The sequence below is a fragment of the Dioscorea cayenensis genome, chromosome 16, assembly GCF_009730915.1.
Source record: "Dioscorea cayenensis subsp. rotundata cultivar TDr96_F1 chromosome 16, TDr96_F1_v2_PseudoChromosome.rev07_lg8_w22 25.fasta, whole genome shotgun sequence".
Lineage (NCBI taxonomy): Eukaryota > Viridiplantae > Streptophyta > Magnoliopsida > Dioscoreales > Dioscoreaceae > Dioscorea > Dioscorea cayenensis.
Genome location: NC_052486.1, coordinates 20,981,784 through 21,004,861, shown reverse-complemented (window position 1 = coordinate 21,004,861; position 23,078 = coordinate 20,981,784). Strand labels below are relative to the sequence as shown.

Here is a 23,078-nt window from a genome sequence, read left to right as displayed (position 1 = left end):
AGAGTATGAATACAAATAATGTACACCCAATAAACGACAAAGAACATAAGACATATTTATTAGCCCTGTTAATGGGATTGGAGATTCATGAAGCTGATAATTTCTCTCTGTTGTTATGACGGATATACATTAGGTTTTTAAATGCTTGGTAGTACATCAGAATTAGTAATTTGTTGCTAGATAATTGTATAGTTGTATTCTCCTTGTTTATTATATTTCATAACCTTCCAAATTGTTGTGAAATACATAATATAGATGATAATGTATGTTTATTATTTTTTAGTCGTCTTCTAGCAAATGATTGGAATGGGTTAGAGTTCAAATGCAAATAATGTAAATCAAAGTTTGGAATCAACAATGTTTTATGCTGACCATCAACCTACTGCCATCTGCTTCCTTTGTTTGGACTTGGATTAGTTGTGTGAAAAATATAAAAGAGTTAGCATATTTGTGGTTGACACAAAAAGAAATAACTTTGGTTTATTATTATTATTATTATTATTATTATTATTATTATCATTTTATTTATTTTATTTTTTGGGGGAGGGGGTGTGGGGAATCTGTACAGCTGACCTAACCTTTATTCATTTTGAAACTTTGTTGTTGGGGAAGGTATAAACCCTAACACTACTTAACCTTATAATATTCTGTTTAAGTTTTTGTGTTCCATGCTTCTTTATCATACAAGGTCACCAAATGACATTAGGTATTCAAATGGTTGATCGGTTTCTTAATTTATATAATCTCTTGTTCTCCGTTGGATAATCTAATAGGAAAAATTATGATAATCTTGGACATTTGTTAAAACTTCTAAATTATATGTGATGTGATCGGTGCAACTTGAGTCAATAATGCAAGGATTATGCTTATAAAATTGACAAGGGGGCTAGAAGCATTTATGGTTGATGGTTGAAGAAGAGTAAGAATTTGTCGTATTTGTTTTGTTCTAAGTCAATGGCAAATCATGTTTGGAATAGGACTGGATGTGCCTTTAGTCTACTGCAACTGTAAGATGTAGATGTTTATTATATTTATGACCAAAAGATGGATTAGTCTTAATAGTCTTATTAAAAAAACATTTTTGTCGCTCATGTTGATCCCCACTGATTCCGTCTTGAATGAAACTTAGTAAGCCAAAAATTTGAGATCATAATTTGCATTTCCCGGTTTCATGTGACACCGTGATTCGGAGTGACTATCCCTTTCCGCAGAAATTACAGTGGTAAAAAGGTTTATTTCCCTTTGATTGACTTAACTGGTTTGAATTTAGAAAAAATAAAAAGCACCATGAGTCAAGGCTGTCAAGGCTAATCTGATTGATCTTTTGTTGCTTGACTTGTAAAAATCAAAGATTAGGGCTTTTAGATAGTAATGGAAAAATGATGCATCACAAGGACCTGATTTCATAAATGAATGTAGGATATTAGGATTCATTGAGCTCCATTAGAAATTGGATGAGACGTTCATGTCTTTGAATGTGATCGACAGCAAGCTTGATGAGTATTATAAATTTCCCAACTCATGTCATGTGGCCTTTTAATGCAGTGTAATAAGTAGCTTCGTAGTTGCTAAATCTCAAAAACTCTTGTAGCATTGTCTTATGAGAATCAATCATGAAGGTCTGCTGCCCACACATCATAAGCTTTCTTCATAAAGATTACACCGTTGGCAATTTCTTTAGAAACTGAATTCTAAGTGTATGAAGATAATCTTACAGCCGGCTCCTTTATTTTTGCATCAATGAATCCTTATTTGTTTCTGGCTTCAAGGGCCATAGTAAAAGAAAGTAAATGATATTTTTTTACCGAATCGATTTTCCAACATAAGCTTTTCGAACGACGCGATGTCAAGTTGGCATCCAAAGATCCACGCTATTCTTTTCTTTATAAAAAGAAAAATTTAAGTTCTCTTAATTATCTAAATTCTAAATTTAAATATTTAATCGTAAAAGATAACTCAGAATGATAAACCGAAAACCTTTTTCCTAAACTCCTAACCGAAAATCGCAAAATTCTCACAGGGGTTTGTGATTTTTGCTTTAGGTTAAGTATGCATAAGTTTTTAGGGTTTAGAGTTTAGAGTTTAGGGTTTAGTATTTATTATTTAGGGTTTAAATTTTTAGATTTTTTTAGGTATAGATTTTGGAAGATTTGGGCTTATAATTTTAGACATAGTTTTATAATTTTTTTTAATTTCAAGTATTTAAGAATTTTTAATGTTCAAATTTGAAATTTATATATAAGAAATAATGACGCTGATGATGACGCATGTACAAGTCGAGCATCCACGCTATTCCGAAACATATCTCGTAGAAATCTATTAGTTAAAAATAAGCATCGCTTATAGTAAAAACGAAGAATTATGGCTCTAGTATGATAATGGAGTTTAAATGAAGAGTTCTTGAATATATACTCTTTTTTCATTTGATAAGTGTCTGGGCTTTTGTAAAAATATTACCATGTATTTTCATCTTGAGAGACGGAATAAGATTCGTGGTCTTTACTATGCGTGCAAGAGATCCGGTGTCAATACCAATGCTTTCATCTTGAATCGTGGGAATTAGATTCTTACTATTTGTCAATGTATAAGAGACCTCGATGTCAATACGCGTTCTCGATTGACAATGACATACCCTCCGAATTAGATGTCGCTTTTAGCCTTTTTGCACAATAATTAAGAACAACAATAAATGGGATAATGTATAATTTCAATTAAAACTAAGTTAAATGACCAAATTACTCATTTTCTTGGGGCTACAATTATATTTTTACATGATTCTCCTTATTAATTTTTTCACTCATTACATCATTGGTCTTTTTTCAAAATATTCCAATTGAAAATTACTTATTAAATATAGGGTAGAATTGAAAAAACAAACAAAAATCTTTATCTTGTCTTGATACCATAAAAATGACAATTATTTTGAAATATGCTTCTTAAAAACGACATCTATTTTGAAATCTGATGAGATCTATTTATACTAATACAAAACTCTATCTTAAAGAATCATCAATGATGTTAATAATGAACCGAATGCCGTGGGAGTAAGACCACTTGTTATGGGTGGTAGCTCTGTAGTCCCCAGTAGCTCCAACCACTCGTGAGCAATAAACATCCAAAATATTTTTTTATTATTAAAACCCTCAAATATTTATTTATAGGCTCATACTGTGGAAAACAAGGTAATTATTTCAGTGTAAATTTTTAAAAATTATATAATTCTCCTCAATATATATATATTTATATGTATTTAAATTGAATAATGTACCTTCGTGTACCCGAGACGGGCTATAAATAATTTTTTTCTCATTTTCTATAATAAAAAAATTGTTTATTAATTTTGTGATGATAAATTGATAATATTAGATATAAATATGCAATTAAAGATTTTTCAAAATCATACAAATAAAAAATTAAAAATTTTAAATTTTGAAAAAAAAATATTTTTGCTCCTCACATCAACTAAAATACACCTAGAAAGTATTTTCTCAATTTTTTCCTAAAGCTATGCATAATTTTATTGAACTTTTAAAATTTGTTCACATACATTCTCAAAAAATTTTGGAAATAATTAAAAAAAAAAACTTTGTTGTTTCCCTCTGTTGTACGAAATTACAGATACATAAAGTTCATTTTAAGCTATGTAATTTTTCTTTAATAATAAAGGTAAAATTATCAGTTTAATTAAAAATTTACATCCTAAAAATAAAAATAATAATTTTACTTATTTCAAAATATTTAAAAATTTCTATGTTTTATTATTCCCCAAAACTAGAATTGAAAATTTTCCAAAAATTTAAGTTTTAAAAATTTTCCCATATATATATATATATATATATATATATATATATATATATTTTTAAAAAGACAGATTAGTTCCGCCAACGTTCACAAATTCGTAATCGCGAACGTTGAGATACTGGCCCGTGATTAATTCAACCAATGCATACGCTTTATAAATGCGAATACTACGCATTATTTATAAAGATCAAAGAAAAAGTCGAGACGCTACAAAGATTTTTAACTCGAACTATCCAATCAATTTCAAAGATAAGAATCGAATCAATTACGTCGTCCAACTCTATTAAATATCATCAGATATCATCTCGAGTCATCTCGCCCCGCTGTATGATGTTTGACCTATTTTAAATATTTACATAATTATTAAAACCATTAATAATTTGGGTATATGTGCAAATCCTCATAAAACTTTATATTTATATAAAGTAAAAAACATTTCACTCTCTCTCGTTTCTCCTCCTCCTCCTCGTCGGCGGCGGCGGTGGCGGTGGCGCTAGGGTTTCAAGTGTATCGGAGGATCGGAGAAGAGGGAAGATGGCCGGAAGAGCGTTCAATGCCTTCAAAGCTTGCGTTCCGATCCAATGGAGCCCCAGGCTGTACATCACGCTGGTGCGCGGCCTTCCCGGCACTCGCAAGCTCTATCGTGGCACTCTTGAAGCCATGCGCCTCCGGCGATGCCACCGCACTGTCGTCCACCGCACCACCCCTTCGCTCATCGGCATGCTCAACCAGGTCTGTGTTCCTTCTTCTGGCTTCTTGCTCTGATTTCAGGGTTTGATGAGAGATTGTAATTGGATTTGCAGGTGAAGAGGTTGGTTGCGGTGGAGACGGAAGCCATGTATAAAAGCTCGGAAACAGAATGAGGATGAGCATAGGGCCTTGCGTCCTGCCATTGTTGTCAGCCATGCTCCATCTCCAGCTCCAGTGCAGTGAGTTTCTTCTGCTCTTCTTCTGTGTGTCATTGGAATCCTTTTGTTTAGAATTTTATTGATTTTTGGGATAGATTTTAAGGTCATAACATATAATTTCAACATTTTTTTGGTTCTCTCTGTCAAGTTTTGTGGTTTCATTTTGCTAGTCTTGATTTTTTTCTGTTAGCAATGCCTCTAGCTGAAGCTTTACCTGAAAATTTATAGAATGTTTAAGTTCATTGATACATTGTGATACCTAGAATTTTATCGAATGACTTGTTCGTAAGAGGCTGATAAGGCATTTGATGTTAGTTGTGTTGGGGTTTATCCGGTTTTTAGAACAGTGAAAATCTGCGGAAGTTACTGTAGTAATGTTACTGTAGCTCCCGTTACTGTTCACATGCGCCGGGTATGCGGGCGCACACTTACCCGTGAGCTTCACTCAGCGACCTTGTGTGGCCCATATGCAGCCCGCATAAGCTGCAAAAAGTCTTGTAGAGCTTCCTTGAGGCTTCAAATGTCTTCCCAAGTTTTCTACAACCCTTCAATGCTTCAAAACAAGTATAAAACACTGCCAAACCCCTCAATTCTTGTTAGAATGGGATGAACAAACATACAACAATGCAAAACACATTTTTAGCGTGGAAAACCCTACGAATCGAGGGAAAAATCACGGGACTCCTTAGAGCCTCTTAAACATGCATCCACTATGTCAACAATGGGCTACAATATGTTCCTCTAGCTAATTAGTAGGTTTACATGCATGAGGGCAACAACATTCATAAGTAAAGCGATTTCGTATGATATTACTCACCATCATCATCAACAGAAAGATTGATAACAAACAACAAAGTAGAGTAGTGAAGCGAAGGATCAAACCTAATCGATAGGTTGAGCTTCTTGCTAAGGAATCTCCTTCCGAGTTTGAGTGAGATCCGCCATGATGTTGGCCGTCCGATCTCCCTTGCCCTAGCTCCCTCTCTTCCCTTTCTCTCTCTTGGTTTCTTGGTGGTAGCCTCCCTCCTCTCTCTCTCTCTCTCTCTCTCTCTCTCTCTCTTAAATGTTGCACATAGCCCCCTTCTCCTAGAATGACTCATTCTCATTAACAAAAGAATGAGAGAATTTAGACTGTGAAAATTACCTTGTTGGCTCCACTTCTTTATTATTGACATAGCTTCATCTTTTTCATTTTTATCTTGGGTCAAGCCCAAGCTTTATTTCTTCTTTGTTGGTAGCCCACTAAATGGGCTGAAACCCAACAAGTTGATGATACTCGACTAGTTAATGAAGGCATTGGTTCTATCTCTCTTGTTAGGTTTGTGTTTTCATTTGTCAGTTTTGATTTTTCTGCTGGCAATGCCTCTAATTGAAGTCTCACCTGAAAATTTAGAGAGCATATAAATTCATTGATGCATCGTAATACATAGAATTTTTATTGTATGACTTGTTCGTGTGAGGCTGATAAGGCATTTGATGTTAGTTGATGATACTCGACTAGTTAATGAAGGCATTGGTTCTATCTCTTTGTTAGGTTTGTGTTTTCATTTGTCAGTTTTGATTTTTCTGCTGGCAATGCCTCTAATTGAAGTCTCACCTGAAAATTTAGAGAGCATATAAATTCATTGATGCATCGCAATACATAGAATTTTATTGTATGACTTGTTCGTGGTGGAGGCTGATAAGGCATTTGATGTTAGTTGATGATACTCGACTCAGTTAATGAAGGCATTGGTTCTATCTCTCTTGTTAGGTTTGTGTTTTCATTTGTCAGTTTTGATTTTTCTGCTGGCAATGCCTCTAATTGAAGTCTCACCTGAAAATTTAGAGAGCATATAAATTCATTGATGCATCGCATCACATAGAATTTTATTGTATGACTTGTTCGTGTGAGGCTGATAAGGCATTTGATGTTAGTTGATGATACTCGACTCAGTTAATGAAGGCATTGGTTCTATCTCTCTTGTTAGGTTTGTGTTTTCATTTTGTCAGTTTTTGATTTTTCTGCTGGCAATGCCTCTAATTGAAGTCTCACCTGAAAATTTAGAGAGCATATAAATTCATTGATGCATCGCAATACATAGAATTTTATTGTATGACTTGTTCGTGTGAGGCTGATAAGGCATTTGATGTTAGTTGATGATACTCGACTAGTTAATGAAGGCATTGGTTCTATCTCTCTTGTTAGGTTTGTGTTTTCATTTGTCAGTTTTGATTTTTCTGCTAGCAATGCCTCTAGTTGAAGCCTCACCTGAAAATTTAGAGAGCATATAAATTCATTGATGCATCACAATACATAGAATTTTATTGTATGACTTGTTCGTAAGAGGCTGGTAAGTCGTTTGATGTTAGTTGATGAAGGCATTAGATTTCTCTCTTGTGAGTTTCAAGGCTTTTCATTTGCCATTCTTGATTTTTTTGGCTAGCAATGCCTCTAGCTGAATCCTCACCTTAAAATTTATAGACATAGAAGTTCATTGATACATCACAATGCATAGTATTTTATTGTATGACTTGTTCATAGGAGGCTGATTAGTTATTTGATGTTTGTTGATGATACTTGACAATTTGATGAGGGCATTGGTTCTTTGCCTGTCTTGATTTTTCAGCTAGCAATGCCTCTAGCTGAAGCCTTACCTGAAAATTTGTTGATGTAAGTTAATTCGTATGTATAATACATAGAATTTTATTGGATGCAAGAAGTTCATATTGTCAATTTCTAATGCCAAGCTTCAGCAATCAGACAAATGAGGCAATAATGTTATTTCTGCTAAAACAAACCGATAAATTGGGGCCATTGTACGTATGAAGAGGAATGATTCAAGATCAGATCAACAGTTAAAATTATATACTAAAACCCATTCTATCACAAAGCAACATTAACCTTTTTAGAAATTGCACATTTACCTCTATAAAGTACATAAGCATCCTCATGGTAACCAAGCAGAGCACAAGTTTGACCTGTTTTTATAATTATGCATATATATATATATATATATATATTGATTAAAGTGGGTAAATCATAACTTTATTATAGAAGAGGTAAGTCTAGATACATTAAAGCTAGATACATCAAAGAAACATGATAATAAAACAGATAGCACAATATCATAGTAACCGCAAACTATGATTAAACATTTTTACAGGTCTAGAGAGAGATATAAACACACAAGGAGGAAGACAAAGTTTCTCAATAATGATTGTGCATATATTTCTTAAAATAAATCAAACAAAGCATAAATTTACCCGTTTTAAGTCTTTTAATATATATGTATGTATGTGTATATATATTTATATATATCAAGGTAAATTCAACTAAAAACATGTGTTACATGGCCAAAATAACTAGAGTGTATTTGTGCATTTTGCAATATACTGTCTGGAAGTGCTTGCTTTTCAAACAAGTATGCTAATTTACAGGGGTACATATAAACATTCACAAGAGGAAAAATTCAACAAGAATGCTTTGTCAGAAAAATAAATAAATAAATAAAAATAAAATAAAGATCAACTAGCATGTGAAAGTAGCAGTGTAGCAGGAGGCATGTTCTTTGCTTATCCATTAGTTTATACGTCTATTGAAGGTTACAGACACTTTAATGGTTTGTTTATAATAAGGTTATTATTCTTTGATCTTTGGATTAAGATTTCTAATTCCCTTTTTGAGGTGTCCTTCAGATAACTTTAATATGTTTGGATGTGAAGTCCATTTCACTCTTAGAATCATTTTGATTGACATTTATTCCTTTCCTTCTGAGACTGGAAGACCAAAAAGGGTTTCACATGGAAAGCTTTGCGATCTTATTTAATTATTTGATGATGTGTTTATGTTACTATTGGCGTCATATTTTATTTATGTATTTATTATTATTTTTTAAGATGATAACGTTATTAAAGGAACAATAAATATGAAAGTGTACCAATTATAATGCCTTTAACAACTCTCAAGAGATAAATTTTCCCTAATATGCAATTTTGGAGGAAAGACAACGTTGTTTCTTCCACAAAAGATTTACATAAAAACTAGTGAATAGTATTGATGAACACAGTGACTTCTAGTATATACAGTATGTGAATGATATATGATAATCTAGTGTCATGAGAATACGGTTTCAAACTCTCATCCTCTTAATCGCATTTTTAGTGATGAGTTATTACTCTGGACTATTCACATTTTTAGTAGCATCTTTTACTGATTTTTGCAGTGAGTTATTACCTGACTATTCACATTTTCAAGCATGAGCTATCACCTGGACTATTCACGCATTCTAGAAAAACAAACAATAACATAACAATCATTTTTGTATTCATAAAACAATATATTTATAATATTTATGTGACAAAATAGTGTAAAATTTTCAATAATTTTATTTTTGAAAATAGATAAATTGCAATTTTTTTAAAAGCAAAGACAATTATAAAAGAGATAACATGGGAGGCGAGACAGAATGATTACACATGAACACAAGAACTAACAAGCAAAGAAATCATTTTAGTTTTCTAGTGTTATTTAAAAAGTTATTGTGTTACCATATAATAACAAATTGAGCAACTAATAGAATGGTAAGATAGTTAATTTTCATGTGAAAAAGTGAGGGTTTGATTTACTCCGCACGGTTGAAGTTTAATAATTAAAGAGTGTGTGGGGCGCATCTTAATTGTTAAATTTAATGATATATTTTTCACTTTGTGAATAAGTGACATTTTATTTATAAAAATTTATTCTTAAATAAGTGTTGTTTTAGAAAATTTTAACATGATTTTAACTTGACTGTTTAAGTTTTATCTTTTAAAATTTTCAATAAAAAGATCTTTATTATTGTTAATAAAAAAATATTGTATGAGAGAGAATTAATAAAGTAATAACATGGATTTTTCCTGAAAAGATAGTTTAATTATTAACTCTATAATTTGAGTTATTAAATATTTTTCTTAATACTAGTACTCAAAAATTTTTATTTTTATTATTCGGTCTTTTGTTTCATTTGTTTTGTTTATAAACGAATGATAAACAATATTATTATTTATTTTGGAAATAATGAATCATTTAAATTATAATATAATATAATTAAACAAGAATAATAAAAAAATGGGCGAGCTTGTGGGCTCTTCCCTCCCGGTCCAACAAGACCCTGTTTTACAACTGTGCATTTGTTAACCTCGGATTTATCATAATATATATTTTAAAAATAAAAAATGATTTAAATGATTGATTTATAACCACAAATGTATATTTTTAGTTGGAATCATCCTCACTGTGACAATATTAATCGAATTAATTAAGAACTTTCGCACTAGTTAAATGTCTTAATATAGCTAACTATTATTTAATCTATTGGCATTTTAGCCCATCAGTATTAGGCGTCCGGCTAAGAAAAACGAGTTTGAATATCAGCTCATGTAAGTGGAAGAAACAGGTATTATATTGTTTAACTCCTTACAAGTGTTTGTTTTTAATATGTGATTTGTCCATATCGGTTAGAAAAATAATTATAAAAATTCTTAAAAAAACTTAGATGCTTGTCACTCTTAAAATTAACAACTAATTAAACTAGCTAATTATTTTATTCTTATTTACTAAAAACCAATAATTTTTAAAGGAAATTACTTCATACATCCCTTCAACTTTCTCAATGAGTTAAATTATCCATATCCACACAAAGTCTAATGAGTTTCTTTTTCAATCCTTCTATCATTAAATGGAGAGAGTGTTTTTGAAGAAAAAATATCATCCATTTATTTTTCCGCGATGAAGCAATTTGGGCAGGTGCGAATTTCGAGGAGTAAATGGTGATGGGTTAATTTTTTATTTAGAATTGTGACGTTTTTGCTAACAAATTTACTTTTCTATTTATAATTGTGAGTTTTCATATATAATATAAGTTTTTTAATTAGTATGACTGTTTTTGTTTAATATTTGCTTCTTGATTAGATATATTTCTGCGTACAAAAGTTAAGTGAAAAAATAGAAAAAAAAAGTGATTGAAGTGATTGCTATATGCTCACTTTTTTAAAAGTTGGACAAGATTTTACGGGATTTTTCTCGCCAATATTGAAGGGATATTTTCAAAAGCCAATGGAGTGAGGGTACAAAAAACTAAAAAAATAATTAAACTGAAAAATAGTGATTAGTATGTGAAATTCAAATATCAATATATTGGGATGTTTTGAAATTTTCATAGACCTATAATTAATTTTTATTTTTTTAAAGATAACACATATTATTTTATTATTCATTAGAAAAGAAGAAAACCTAAAACGTCGACTGCTTCACATTATCACTTTTTAGGTACTGAGACCATCGTTTCAAATGAGATTATATATATATATATATATATATATAATTATATGATTATTCATCATATTAAATTATGTTCTTAATTAATATTTTGAAAACCTATAATCACATCTCCTATCATTACTCCAATTCTGTATGCCTTTTTAGAGTTGACTCCCGGTTTTAGGTGCTATCTCAAGTACTATCTTATATAGGGTTGAGTCTCAAGTTAGGGCACACTTTTACTTTCCCTCATTGCCTTTGAGGGATTTTTTTTTCCTTGTATATTTTTCTTAAAATGATAAATTACTTATATACTGACATGAAAATAATATAAAGTTTTAAAAAATTTATTTATTTTCATCACTTTATCTATTTGTTTTCAGGGCCTGTCAATGGAGCTAGGCAAAATTTTGAATTTTTTTCTTAATTTTTTTTTACTAAATATTAAATTATATAATAAAATAAAATAATAATGATAAAAATAATAATTTTTAAATATAAAAAATTCATGAATAAGAAAAAAATAATATTATATTATATTATTATAAATCAATTTAAATAAGATAAATTTTTATTTTAAAAAAATAGTTAAGGTTTTTAATAATATGCTTGTGTAAATAAAATAATAAAAATAATAAATAAATATTTTAAATATAATTTAAAAACGATGAATTTTGAGGCTTAACATATCAAGGATTTTAGGTATGTACCATAGTACCTTATGTTTAGGACCGGCCCTAGGCTACTTTTACAGGTTGTATATAAACGATTTTTCTAATTTTTAATTGATAATATATTAATATAAAAAATAATATAAAAAAATACATATATATATCCATATTAGGGTGACCAAAGAATTTTAGCTGTACTAAATATATTATAAGACATGTCTACTACATTATCATGTATATTTGTAGTAAAGTAAGCCAAGGTATATAGTACTCTTAGATATATTATTTCACTATCTTATTAGGAGCAAGAAGAGCAGGGTGGAGGTGTGTGCCAGGTGGAAGAACCCTAACACACCAAGGATCAGATATTGCATCAATTAATTATCCCACCACCTTATCATCTTCAACCTATATAAATTATATACATACCTACCTACTAGCTAGGTACTGCATCTAACTTGGAACTCTACTTTACAGAGATATAAATATATATATATATAGATTATTATTTCAGGTACACAGATAGCACAACAGTCTTCACATTCAATGAAAGAGATGTATCAATCCTTCATTTTGGTGGTTTGCATCTCTCTTTTTCCCTTGCTTGTTCTTCTTTGGCATTCTAACACTTATATATATAATATGAAGAAATAAAAGTTCATATTATTCAGTGTTTAAATGAATGCATGCATGCATGCATGCATGCATACATGTTTAGTAGCAAATTAAGACCCTAAACCCCATAAATTGTGTTTAATTATAACCAATACCATTTGAACAAGTTATAGTTTTAATGTTTTGTTTCATTGATTAAACAACATGGTTTTAATTATTAAATTTTAGTATTTACTTTATTACTTTATTACTAATTTCACCATTTACAAAGCTGAAATTATTAACCCTCTATATATATATCTCTCTTTCTCTCTCAAAAAGAGACAAATTAAACTATAAATAAAAGAAGCTACATTCACTGTATTCTCTGAGCACAATAGTGTGTGTATATTAATTAGTTAAGAGAATTCAAAAGGCAATAACATTAATGAACAATTATTATAAAAAGAAGAAGAAGGAGAAGAAGAAGAAGAAGAAGAAGAAGAAGGTGGTCATAAGACAGCAAGAAGGTCCAAAACAATTAAAGAGAATGGTAGCTAGCAGCTACAAGGGTTACAAAACATAATAAATGAGATGAAAGACATTGCTACAAATCTAGTTCACATTTTTAACATATATACACAGAGAAAGAGAGAAAGAGAGAGAGAGAAAGAGAGAGAGAGAGAGAGACAATAAAGCACAGTGAAAAAGGAGGAAGCCAAACTAGTTAAGAGTTGATGTGCTCCCTGGACAAGCTCTCATGTGGGTACCTTGTTGAAATTGGGTCCTGAGAAGTGGACCAGAGCTCAATGCAACTGTGTGGATACAGACTGCTCATCGTAGCCAGATTGAGAAGAAAGGCAGGAAAAGGACAAAGGTGGTAAAGCAAGACATTTGAAAAACATACACATTCATGAGAGAAAGAGAGAGAGAAAGAGAAAAGTGTGGAGGATCTCTGTCTGTCTGTGTGCCAGCATGCAGCAGCAGCTGCAGCTGCTGCTGCTTCTGCTGCTCTTACTGCTGCTGCTGCTGCTCTTTTGTTACTCAGGAGCCAGTGAGGGTCAAATCAAACAAAGTAAAGACCAAAGCAAAGTATAGCAGCATGCATACTAGCTACCAAAGAAAAGCATTCACCTTTTTCTTTACTACTACTACTACTACTGCTACTACTACTTCTACTACTTCTGCCACAACAATCTTATATTTTATTTTTGATTTCTACATTGCCTGTTTTTCCCCCCGTCTTCTTCTTCTTCTTCTTCTTGCCTTGAAGTAATTAATATTGAATGCATACACTTTGTTTATACATAATTAAATTTCACTAATTAATTAATATGATCCACTGATAATTGTACTTAAGAGCTCTTGTTTTTCTCAACATTAAAAAAATATTTTTCTCTCTCTCTCTCTCTCTCTCTCTCTCTATATATATATATATATAAGCCTTTTAATGGTGTATTAATGACAAATTAACAAACTTAAATATATAGTTAACTAAGATTTAAGGGTAAATATATAGTATAACATTTTTTTTTTTTTTGATGATCATAAACATAAAAACATTTCAATGTGATGATCAGATCAATATCATAACATTTTTCTTTCTCAAAGAAAAAAAAGAAAAAAAAAGAAATGAGAAGTGCATGATTATATATATATAAAAATATATAGATATTGGAGGAGCATGCAAATGTCTCAATCCACAAGAAGGTGATGAAGGGGAAGGCCTCCCACTTCTGACGGCCATGGCCTTTGGCCCTTGGCCTTTGTCATGGCATGGCATATATGTCCTTGGGAATGGTGGCCAAGAAGAGCGCACAGCGTCCGGGCCGAGAAAGAGAAAGAGAAAGAGAAAGAGAGAGAGAGAGAGTGAATGAATGAATGAGTGAGTGAATGAATGAATGAATGCAAGTTGGGCGGGAAACACAAGAAGAAGGGTCACTTTCATGCATACAACCAACCAAGATCTATCTTAGCTAGCTCCACATCTTTTCATGGATCTTTGCTTGATGGTGACCTCTATAATCCACCATTTTCCTTTTTATTAATTTATTTATTATGGGTTTTATTTTTCTCTCTTTTTTTTTAAAAAAAGAAAAAAATAAAAGAAAAGATGAGTTGCATTTATTCATATATGCTGTAAAAGTGGGCGTTTACTTTTGGTTTTTTGTTTTTTAATGCTAGTCATAAATTTTGTTATAAGTGCTAGATATACATTGATTGAGATCCTAAAAAGAATTGATTGTTTATTTTTGTTTTTCTTTTTTCAAATAAAATTTGGTTCTTCTTTTAATTCCTCAACCAATTCTATGAATTAATTATTGATATAATGACTTGCACATCATGGTATGAATATTTAAATAATATTAATATTTTTTAAATACAATTTAAATGTATAGTGTATAATATATGATATATATAATTTCGGCATTCTTTTCTTCTTCTTGATATTTCTCTACCATTACTCATTCTAAGTTATTGGTAACGGTTTTTAACTATAATTAAAATTTAATGACAGATTCAGAAAAGGATCCAATTAAACATTTACTATTATTAAAACAAGATTTAAATGAGTATATATATCAACAAAACTCAAATGATTTTCTTTTCAAATGCATTTAATTATGCCATATATATATATATATATATATATATATATATGTCTATCTTATCACAAATGCCACAAAAATACTAGATGTAACATAATAATAAAGAAATAAATGATAGTAAATAATATGCTTGGATAAAAAAAAGACAAGTATATAGAGGTAAATTTTGGTTTTTGTTTTGTTTTGTCTTCATGCTCATTAATTTTTTTTATTTATAATTTTTAGATTATTCATACATGAATTTCCCTTCTCTTATATATATATATACTTATTATTTTAATTAATTATTTATGCCATAAATTCTACTTCGGGCTTATTCATGATGAGCTTAATAAATTTTTATTATTTTGAGTTTTTCATGTAAATAAATAGTGTTTTATGTAAGTTATCTCACCCATATTTATGTAATTAACTTGTACGACCTAATCAATAACAAACAAGCTAGAAATGTGAATGTTAATATTTTTTTTAAAATTTTTCCCTTCCTAGTATTTAGTATATAATAAATACACACACAAAAGTTTATAAAAAAATCTAATAAATAAAAATTCTAAAATAATAAATCGTAGATAAAACAAACACATGATTTTGCATGTATGATATTCAAATCTTCACTTAATTGGTCATATTAGCTTCATATATATTTGCAATGGATATAAATCATTTTCATTATGGTTCACATGTCTAATTAACATTCGCTTTTATTAGGACCACACTTAAACGTTTGCTTGCTCTTATTAAAAATATTTAATACTCAATAAATCTATTTTTTTAATAATTTTAAAAAGTTGGGTTAGCTTTAGCTCTAACACGAACATCATGCATATGCAAACCTTAATTGGCGTGTTTGGTTTGAGTCAATTAACCATAGTTGGGTTAGCTTTCACCAAAATAGTCCCACCACAATGATCAAGTTGGTACATTGTGAACCAAATCACATGTGTGACATTGTGGTTTGGTGAGCTCAATTGTCAATTTTTGGTTTGATGGGCCCATTTTCCATCGCAAGAGTGCATGTGAAGCAACACCAAATTAATTAGCATTCTAAGATAATTAGAGATAGAGATGACTTGTTTATTCTAATTCACTTTATATTATATATATATATATATATATTAGAATGTTTTGTAGATTATACCATGTATTAATTTTATTACGCGGATATATATAATTAACATTGAAAAAATTGCAATTAGCATAACCAAAATTGACTTCAAGACAAAAAAAAAAAATATTATTATAAAAAAAAAACATAATATAGAAAGATTTATTTATTTGAATTGTATTATTTAGATAAATACATGCTTAATATAATCCTAACTCTACCAGCGAAGAAGTGGTCTATTGGTAGCCGAGTTTCCAATAGAATCCTTCATAGGTGGTGAGAGTTCGAATCTTCGATGAGGGCATATTTTTTGGGGTGTGAGTAATGATTGTGTACGGGTGATCTCAGCACTTATGTGTATGTGGGTCTCGCTTCCACTTGCTCCGCCGAGGCTTGTGCACTCTCCTATCTTTTTTAACGTCTAGCCACTCATCTTGGCAAAATATATATATATATATATATATAATCCTAACTCTAAAATCATGATTGAATTTACAATGTAGACTGTATGGCTTCTATTTTTTTTTAGCTATACAAAATGTTCATATAGTCAATCTTAAAGGATCTGGTTGACCCAAAATAATTTAAGTGACCCACATTTTAAACTCTTTTGTTTTATTGAAAATTTATTTACAAAAAGTTATTCCACAGTACTCCAAAAAAAATAATAAAAAAGAAAAAAAAAACTTTAGAGAATCATGAACAATTTGTATTCTTTCAAGGTTAAAGTAAACAACTTTTATTAATTCTTTGACTATCACGTAAATAAAGGATGATTTATCACTACAGCTTTTTTTGTTTTTGCTGTTTCCTAGATTTTCTTTATGAAATTTTAATTTGTTATTTTTTACCTACATATTCATTAAACTATTTATATGTATATTTATTTATATTCTCAAGAAGAATGTTTTTATCATAATTAATTAATCATTAATTTTCTTATACATACTGTAGTCTCATGCATGCATTACTACTCTATTGTACTTGAGTCTTAATTGTTGTCACCAAAGCCTTATTAATTAAAACGGGAGGCTACTCCACAGCTAATCCTCAACCTTGGAATGAATGCCTGGTACTTCATGGCTTTCTGAAAAGTTATGTACTGACTTCTTATCCTTCAAATATAGAAAAGTCATAAACCTCTCCTTTTATATGTTGAATAACAACTTGCCTCTTTAAAGTTTCACTCCCATGGATCATGCAAGAGGAATGCTTTGTTGAAATCAAGAAATACCAAACTATACTTTTACTACCTCAAAAAAAGAAGTGTAATATATATATATATATATATGTTTGTGTATATAAACACTAATGCTTATAACAAGTTATTCTTTTCATTATTATCATGCATTATTATTTAAGAAAGATTGATTAGTGCAATGTTTTATTGTCATAAGAAATTTCAAGAATGGTTGAGGTTTTAATTTATTAGCTTGAGAATTGCTCAAGATAGAGTTGGTTTTTCTAGAATAAGATATGAGGGATTGGACCACAAACTCTTTTGCAATGGCTCTTCTTTTATGCTAACTATGTATGGCCAAGACTCTTCTTTTCCAAAGAATCCAAGGCTTTAACTAGAGAGGTTCATGATTGAAATAAGGTGTGGACATGGTGCATTACCTCTGATTTCATTTGAAAATGGACTTTAGAAGAGCTTTTTGGATTGTACACAAGGGGACGTTGAATGTATGTATATATATATATATATATATATTGAGGTTTGACAAAAGTGATTATTTATTATGAACTTTGTTTGGTGATTCATTATATTAAATTCAAGAGGAAGTAAAAATTAATGCATTTCATTGCATTTAATCATTTATGAATATTAATAGTTGAATTCACAAGTAAATAATAGTTGAATTTTATTTTATGAATTCTAATTGCTTGTTTACATACACTGTTCACCCGGGATTCTTATACTATTCTCATACTGTACATATATTGTACATCTGGGTTCCAGTACTGTTTGGTACTGTTTATATTCATATAAAAAGGTGCTTGTCGTCTATTATTCAAAAAAAAAAAATTGCTTGTTTAAAACTCTGTCTTGTTTTTCAAGTAAAAAGTTCTTTTTTTTTTATTTTATTTTATGTTCTCATGGTAATGTTCAAATTTGACCTTTCTGTTTTTGGATAAGTGTCACATATACTTAATTTGCCTTCTTTGCATCTAATTTCACTTCCATTGTTGGAATTAGGGATTGCACGAGTTTATGGTACAACAAGTGGATTTACAATTTTTTCCAATACTTAGATTCCTATTTATGTCACTTGTTTCAACCTTCTAACAACTTCATTTCAACTCCTAGATTCTTAGAGATGGTCCTTAATTTCCAAGAGATAATGGACCACATATTAGTTTCTTTTTCCTCTTTTATTATTTTTTACCTCAACTCACTTGCTTGGTTTTGCCATTTAGTCAAACATAATTCAAAAATTAGTAGCGGTTACTCATTGCTCTTTCACAGTGTGTAGACAATGGTAGATATGTTAGAATTCATTAGTTTAATTTGTCAATCACAGCATATTTGTAGTGAATGCAATAAGCTATGTTTTAATCATAAACATGAATGTATATATATATATATATATATATAATTCTCTAGTGGACTGGAAAGATATCCCTTAGATTAGGGATTACTTTCTATATATCTTAATTAGTTTTATGCAAAATCAAGCAAACATAAGTTAGAAAATTTTTTTATTGTATATTTAAAAACTTGATGTCCATTAAAGTAATTTGACTTGATAATCTATTTGTAGGTTCCATTATTAAATTTTGTTTAAATGTAATCTATGTTTTTAAAAGTAGCCGTCTTTAAAAGAATAAGATTATTTTCATATGATGCATTATATCAACTCAATAAATAAGCACCATGTGCAGGTGCATATAATTACAATCTACTAGCACATGACACATATCCAACAATTCGGTATAATGTTTTTTATTTTTATTTTTATATAAAGTTTATAATTTCCATACCTATAAACATAGTTGATATTTTATAAATAATTATTAAAAAAAAATCATTAGTTAAAAAAAAAAACATGTTAGATAAAATTTCAAAGAAGAAAGCAAAAGAACCAATACAAACACAAAGTACTTTCTCAGAGAAGAAAGAGAGAAGGAGAGGAAAAAAGATGCACGGAGATGCTTGTTTTTAGTCCTTCTCTTCATGTAGCACATGTGGTAGTATAGTATAAGTATTAATTAATTAATTATTCACACACATATATATATACATGAGTTCCATATATGTATATATACACACAAACAAACTCTTGGCAAAAAAAAAGAAAGAGCTTGCATAGATAATCACCAACAGTAACTTATACAGAAGACAAATCCCCATCACTCATTCAGATTCCTTTTTCCTCTCTTGCAAACTGAGAGACAGAGAGAGAGAGAGAAGGAGAGATTGAAAAGATAGGAAGAAAGAACTAGTCTCAAAACTTCTCCCTTGCCCTTTTATCTTTCTCTTTCCTTCTCTGAACTTTGCTCTCTTTCTCTCTCTTTACTCTTTACTCTTTCTATCTGCCTTCTTTCTTTCCCTCCCTCTCTCTCTCTCTTTTCCCCCAACTTCTATTTTCTAATCAGAACAACAGATCCGAGGTTAGCCATTCAGGGATTTCCAGTCAATCAAAGCATCAAATCAAGGCATCAAATCACAGCATCACATCACCATACCCATACCATACCCTTCTCTTTCTCTCTCTCTTCCGTTGGTCCATCAAATCAGAGCAGTTGGGAACAAAGAAGAAGGAGAGTTTTTGCCTCCCCTCTTCCCATCATGTCATCTTCTTCAGCTGCCTTTTCTCTGGACCACCTCTCCCCTCCTCCCTCCGAGCAACTCTGCTACGTCCATTGCAACTTCTGTGACACTGTCCTCGCTGTACATATATATATATATAAATTTTTTACCACCAATTTCAACTTCTTCATCTTCTTCCTCTTCTCTGTATGCTTGACATGATTCATCACTTCACCTTCTTTCCCTGCTTTCCAGGTGAGTGTTCCTTGCAGTAGCCTCTTCAAGACTGTTACTGTGAGATGCGGCCACTGCACCAACCTTCTCTCTGTCAACATGCGCGGCCTTTTACTCCCCACCGCCAACCAGCTCCATCTTGTTCACCATAATCTCTTGGTATATCCATCTCTTTCTTCCCAATATATATATATATATATATATATGCTTGAGGATTAATTATTTTTATTTAATTTCTTTGTGTTATTTGTAGGATGAGACACAGTGTCCACCACCACCACCTTTGCCACCGTCGAGCATTCTCTTAGACCAACAGAATATTAGGAATACCAATACGATGCCACCGATGAAGAGAACTGATGAGGATCTCCCTCTCCCTCCTACCCCAGTTGTCAACAGACGTGAGATTTCCTTCTTTGATTACTTTGCTTTTGTGGTGTTTAATTTGGTTGGATGTGTTGCTGCATTGGTTGATAAACAGTTGCACCATTGTCTTTTCATTGGTGATCTACAGCATCCCCCATCAAAGTGAATAATTGAGCTCAGCTCCAATTTACAAAAAAGAAAACAAAAATTAAATTTAGTATTCATATATACACACATATAAACATATTCATAATTCTTAAGAGTTTTGTTAATTTGCAGCTCCTGAGAAGAGACAGAGAGTTCCCTCAGCTTACAATAGATTCATCAAGTGAGTTATATTATTAATATTATTATTATTACAATTTACAACACAATGATATATCTTTGATCTTAGTTTGTTAGCTCTCTTTCTCTGTATTTTTTTTTTTGTTTCTCTGTTGCTCTCTTCTCTCTCATATTTAATAGTAGTGCAAAGTGAATTGAAAACTATAAAGAAAAGTGATGGCCATGGCAGGGACGAAATCCAACGCATCAAAGCTGGTAACCCAGACATCACACACAGGGAGGCCTTCAGTGCAGCTGCAAAGAACGTCAGTCTCTCTCTCTCTCTCTCTCTCTCTCTCTCTCTCTCTCTGTTGCTATCTCTAGCTCTCCTCCTCATCACTTTGTTTGCAGTCTATTTATATGCTATACTTTTAGGGTTCACTGGAAGTACTAGGGTTTTCATAATATTCAAACTATATAAGTTTAATGTTCTTTGTTGGCATTGATCAGTGGGCACACTTCCCACACATCCACTTCGGAATGATGCCAGACCAGGCCTTGAAGAAGAGCAGTGTACGCCAGCAGGTAAAGAAAAAGAAGTTTAATATTAAACCCTAAAAGTTCATTTTTTAATTTAATATTATAAAAATTCTTTCTGTTTTTTTTTTAATGATTTTTTTGATAGGAAGGAGATGATGTGATGCTGAGAGATGGGTTGTATGCTGCTGCTGCAGCAGCTAATATGGGAGTGACTCCCTTCTAAAGCCATGAAGAATTATCAACTTCTTCTTCTTCTTCTTCTTCTTCTTCTTCTTCTTCTTCTTCTACAACTACAACTACCATTAGGGTTTCTATATTTTCTCTGGGATTCCTCTTCTTTAAAGTAACTGTTAGAACTGTTCATCTTTAGGGTTTCCTTCTTTCTTCTCTCTTTGTTGCTTTTTTTTCTTTTTTTTTTTTTTAATTTTCTCTACTTGGTCTTCTTGTCGAGTAAAACGGGAGCTTGTTGTGCTGCCTTTACTTTGCATGATCATGTTTTATATCTATGGACAGCACATCTCTTTCAAATAGACAGACCACTTCTACCATTAATTCCATCATCTTTTAATTTTCTGCATCTACTCTATGTTTTATTTCTTCCATATAATCTTGAATTTAACTGGTTATATTTTACTCTATATATGAGTTCATGACATTGTAATGCAATTTATTAATTAACTTTGATTGTTAGTGTTTGTGTGTAAATATATATGTAGTGATAATTTGAAGATTATATATATATAGAAGAACTCAGAGACTGATCATATCATTAAAAAGAAAAAAAGAACCTTTTGATTAACATAAATTGTTGGCAATTCCACTCATGAAAAAAACTTCCATAAGTTGTTACAATATTCAGGTTCTTTTTTCAACTGGAAAAATATATAATCTCATCAGCAAAGTACAAGAATGGATTTCTTCACACAACAATGATTCATATATATCTTAATGGTTAATATTTTTTTGTTTCTAAAACAATATACTATTCATTATTAGCATATGATCAAAATAAATCATGTTATCAATGATATGTTGCTTGATTTTTCCTTGATTTTTTTCTTGTTCTTTCTTGTACAAACTATATATATGACAATGCTGCAAGAATTATCAAACAACTTAAAGGATCACTTGATTAATGCTGTTTGCTAAAGTTCAACTTAAATATAAAACATTTTTATTCATATATTTTCTCTTGTTTTATACTTCCATCTTATACACAAATATGTACAACATGTTAATTCTTATGTCGAATGATGGCATCCCAGTTGTCTTCTTCTTGGAAGCAATAAGACAATGAAATAATTCTAGAATCAGAACAAGAACAAGAGAATGAATTAATTATCATGCAGACTAAGTACCAAAAGAACTCTAGATTGATCTAGGTTAGTGTTTATGTAAACCAGTGTCCCATTAAACAGTAGCTCATGTGTTTGACTAGGGTTTTGTTTTCATCTATTAAATTATCAACAGAAGCTTGAAAACAAAATATGCACAGTTTTGTGGAATAAGAGCACATTGATATTAAACAAAGTTAATTTTTCTTCAATGATATGTACATTGATCAATTATAAGGTCCTCTTGTTTTCTAGAACTTCATTAGTTTACTTTGTGTTTTGCTTCATCATGCACAAGTGCTACCTAAATTATAATAGTCTTGCCTTTGTTATTAATTCATATGATTTGTCTAACACTTATGGATAGTTTTTTCAACACAACTATTCCTTTTTTTATCATTCAAGTAATGTTGAATTAAAACATTTACTTTGAATATCTGCCTTCTCAAGTAAGAGGTGTTACATGTTTCCCAATAACAAAGGTCTTATCAAAATCCTAAGATTAGGAAAAAATATTAAGTAACCATTACATATGTTCAAATGTTATAGTTCAACATGGTCAATAAATTTAAGTGCAAAGATTAATGAGGATTCATAAGAGGCTGTTTGAATCTGTTT

General features: G+C 30.7%; 2 protein-coding genes across 2 annotated transcripts; both read left to right on the top strand.

Moving 5' to 3' along the window:
* Window positions 1-4,221: 4,221 nt before the first annotated feature.
* On the top strand, window positions 4,222-4,766 carry LOC120279543 (50S ribosomal protein L30-like). The gene is given in 3 exon segments (XM_039286465.1): window positions 4,222-4,533; window positions 4,605-4,643; window positions 4,645-4,766. Coding segments are annotated over 3 exon segments (327 nt in total). The 5' UTR covers window positions 4,222-4,335; the 3' UTR covers window positions 4,735-4,766.
* A 14,355-nt stretch (window positions 4,767-19,121) lies between these two features.
* Window positions 19,122-21,678, top strand: LOC120278621 (protein YABBY 4-like). Its single transcript, XM_039285360.1, has 8 exons — window positions 19,122-19,160; window positions 19,402-19,863; window positions 19,978-20,115; window positions 20,210-20,357; window positions 20,602-20,650; window positions 20,837-20,912; window positions 21,097-21,171; window positions 21,272-21,678. Exons 1-8 carry the CDS (start codon window positions 19,122-19,124, stop codon window positions 21,347-21,349), a joined length of 1,065 nt encoding a protein of 354 aa, XP_039141294.1. The 3' UTR covers window positions 21,350-21,678.
* The last annotated feature ends 1,400 nt before the right edge of the window (window positions 21,679-23,078 follow it).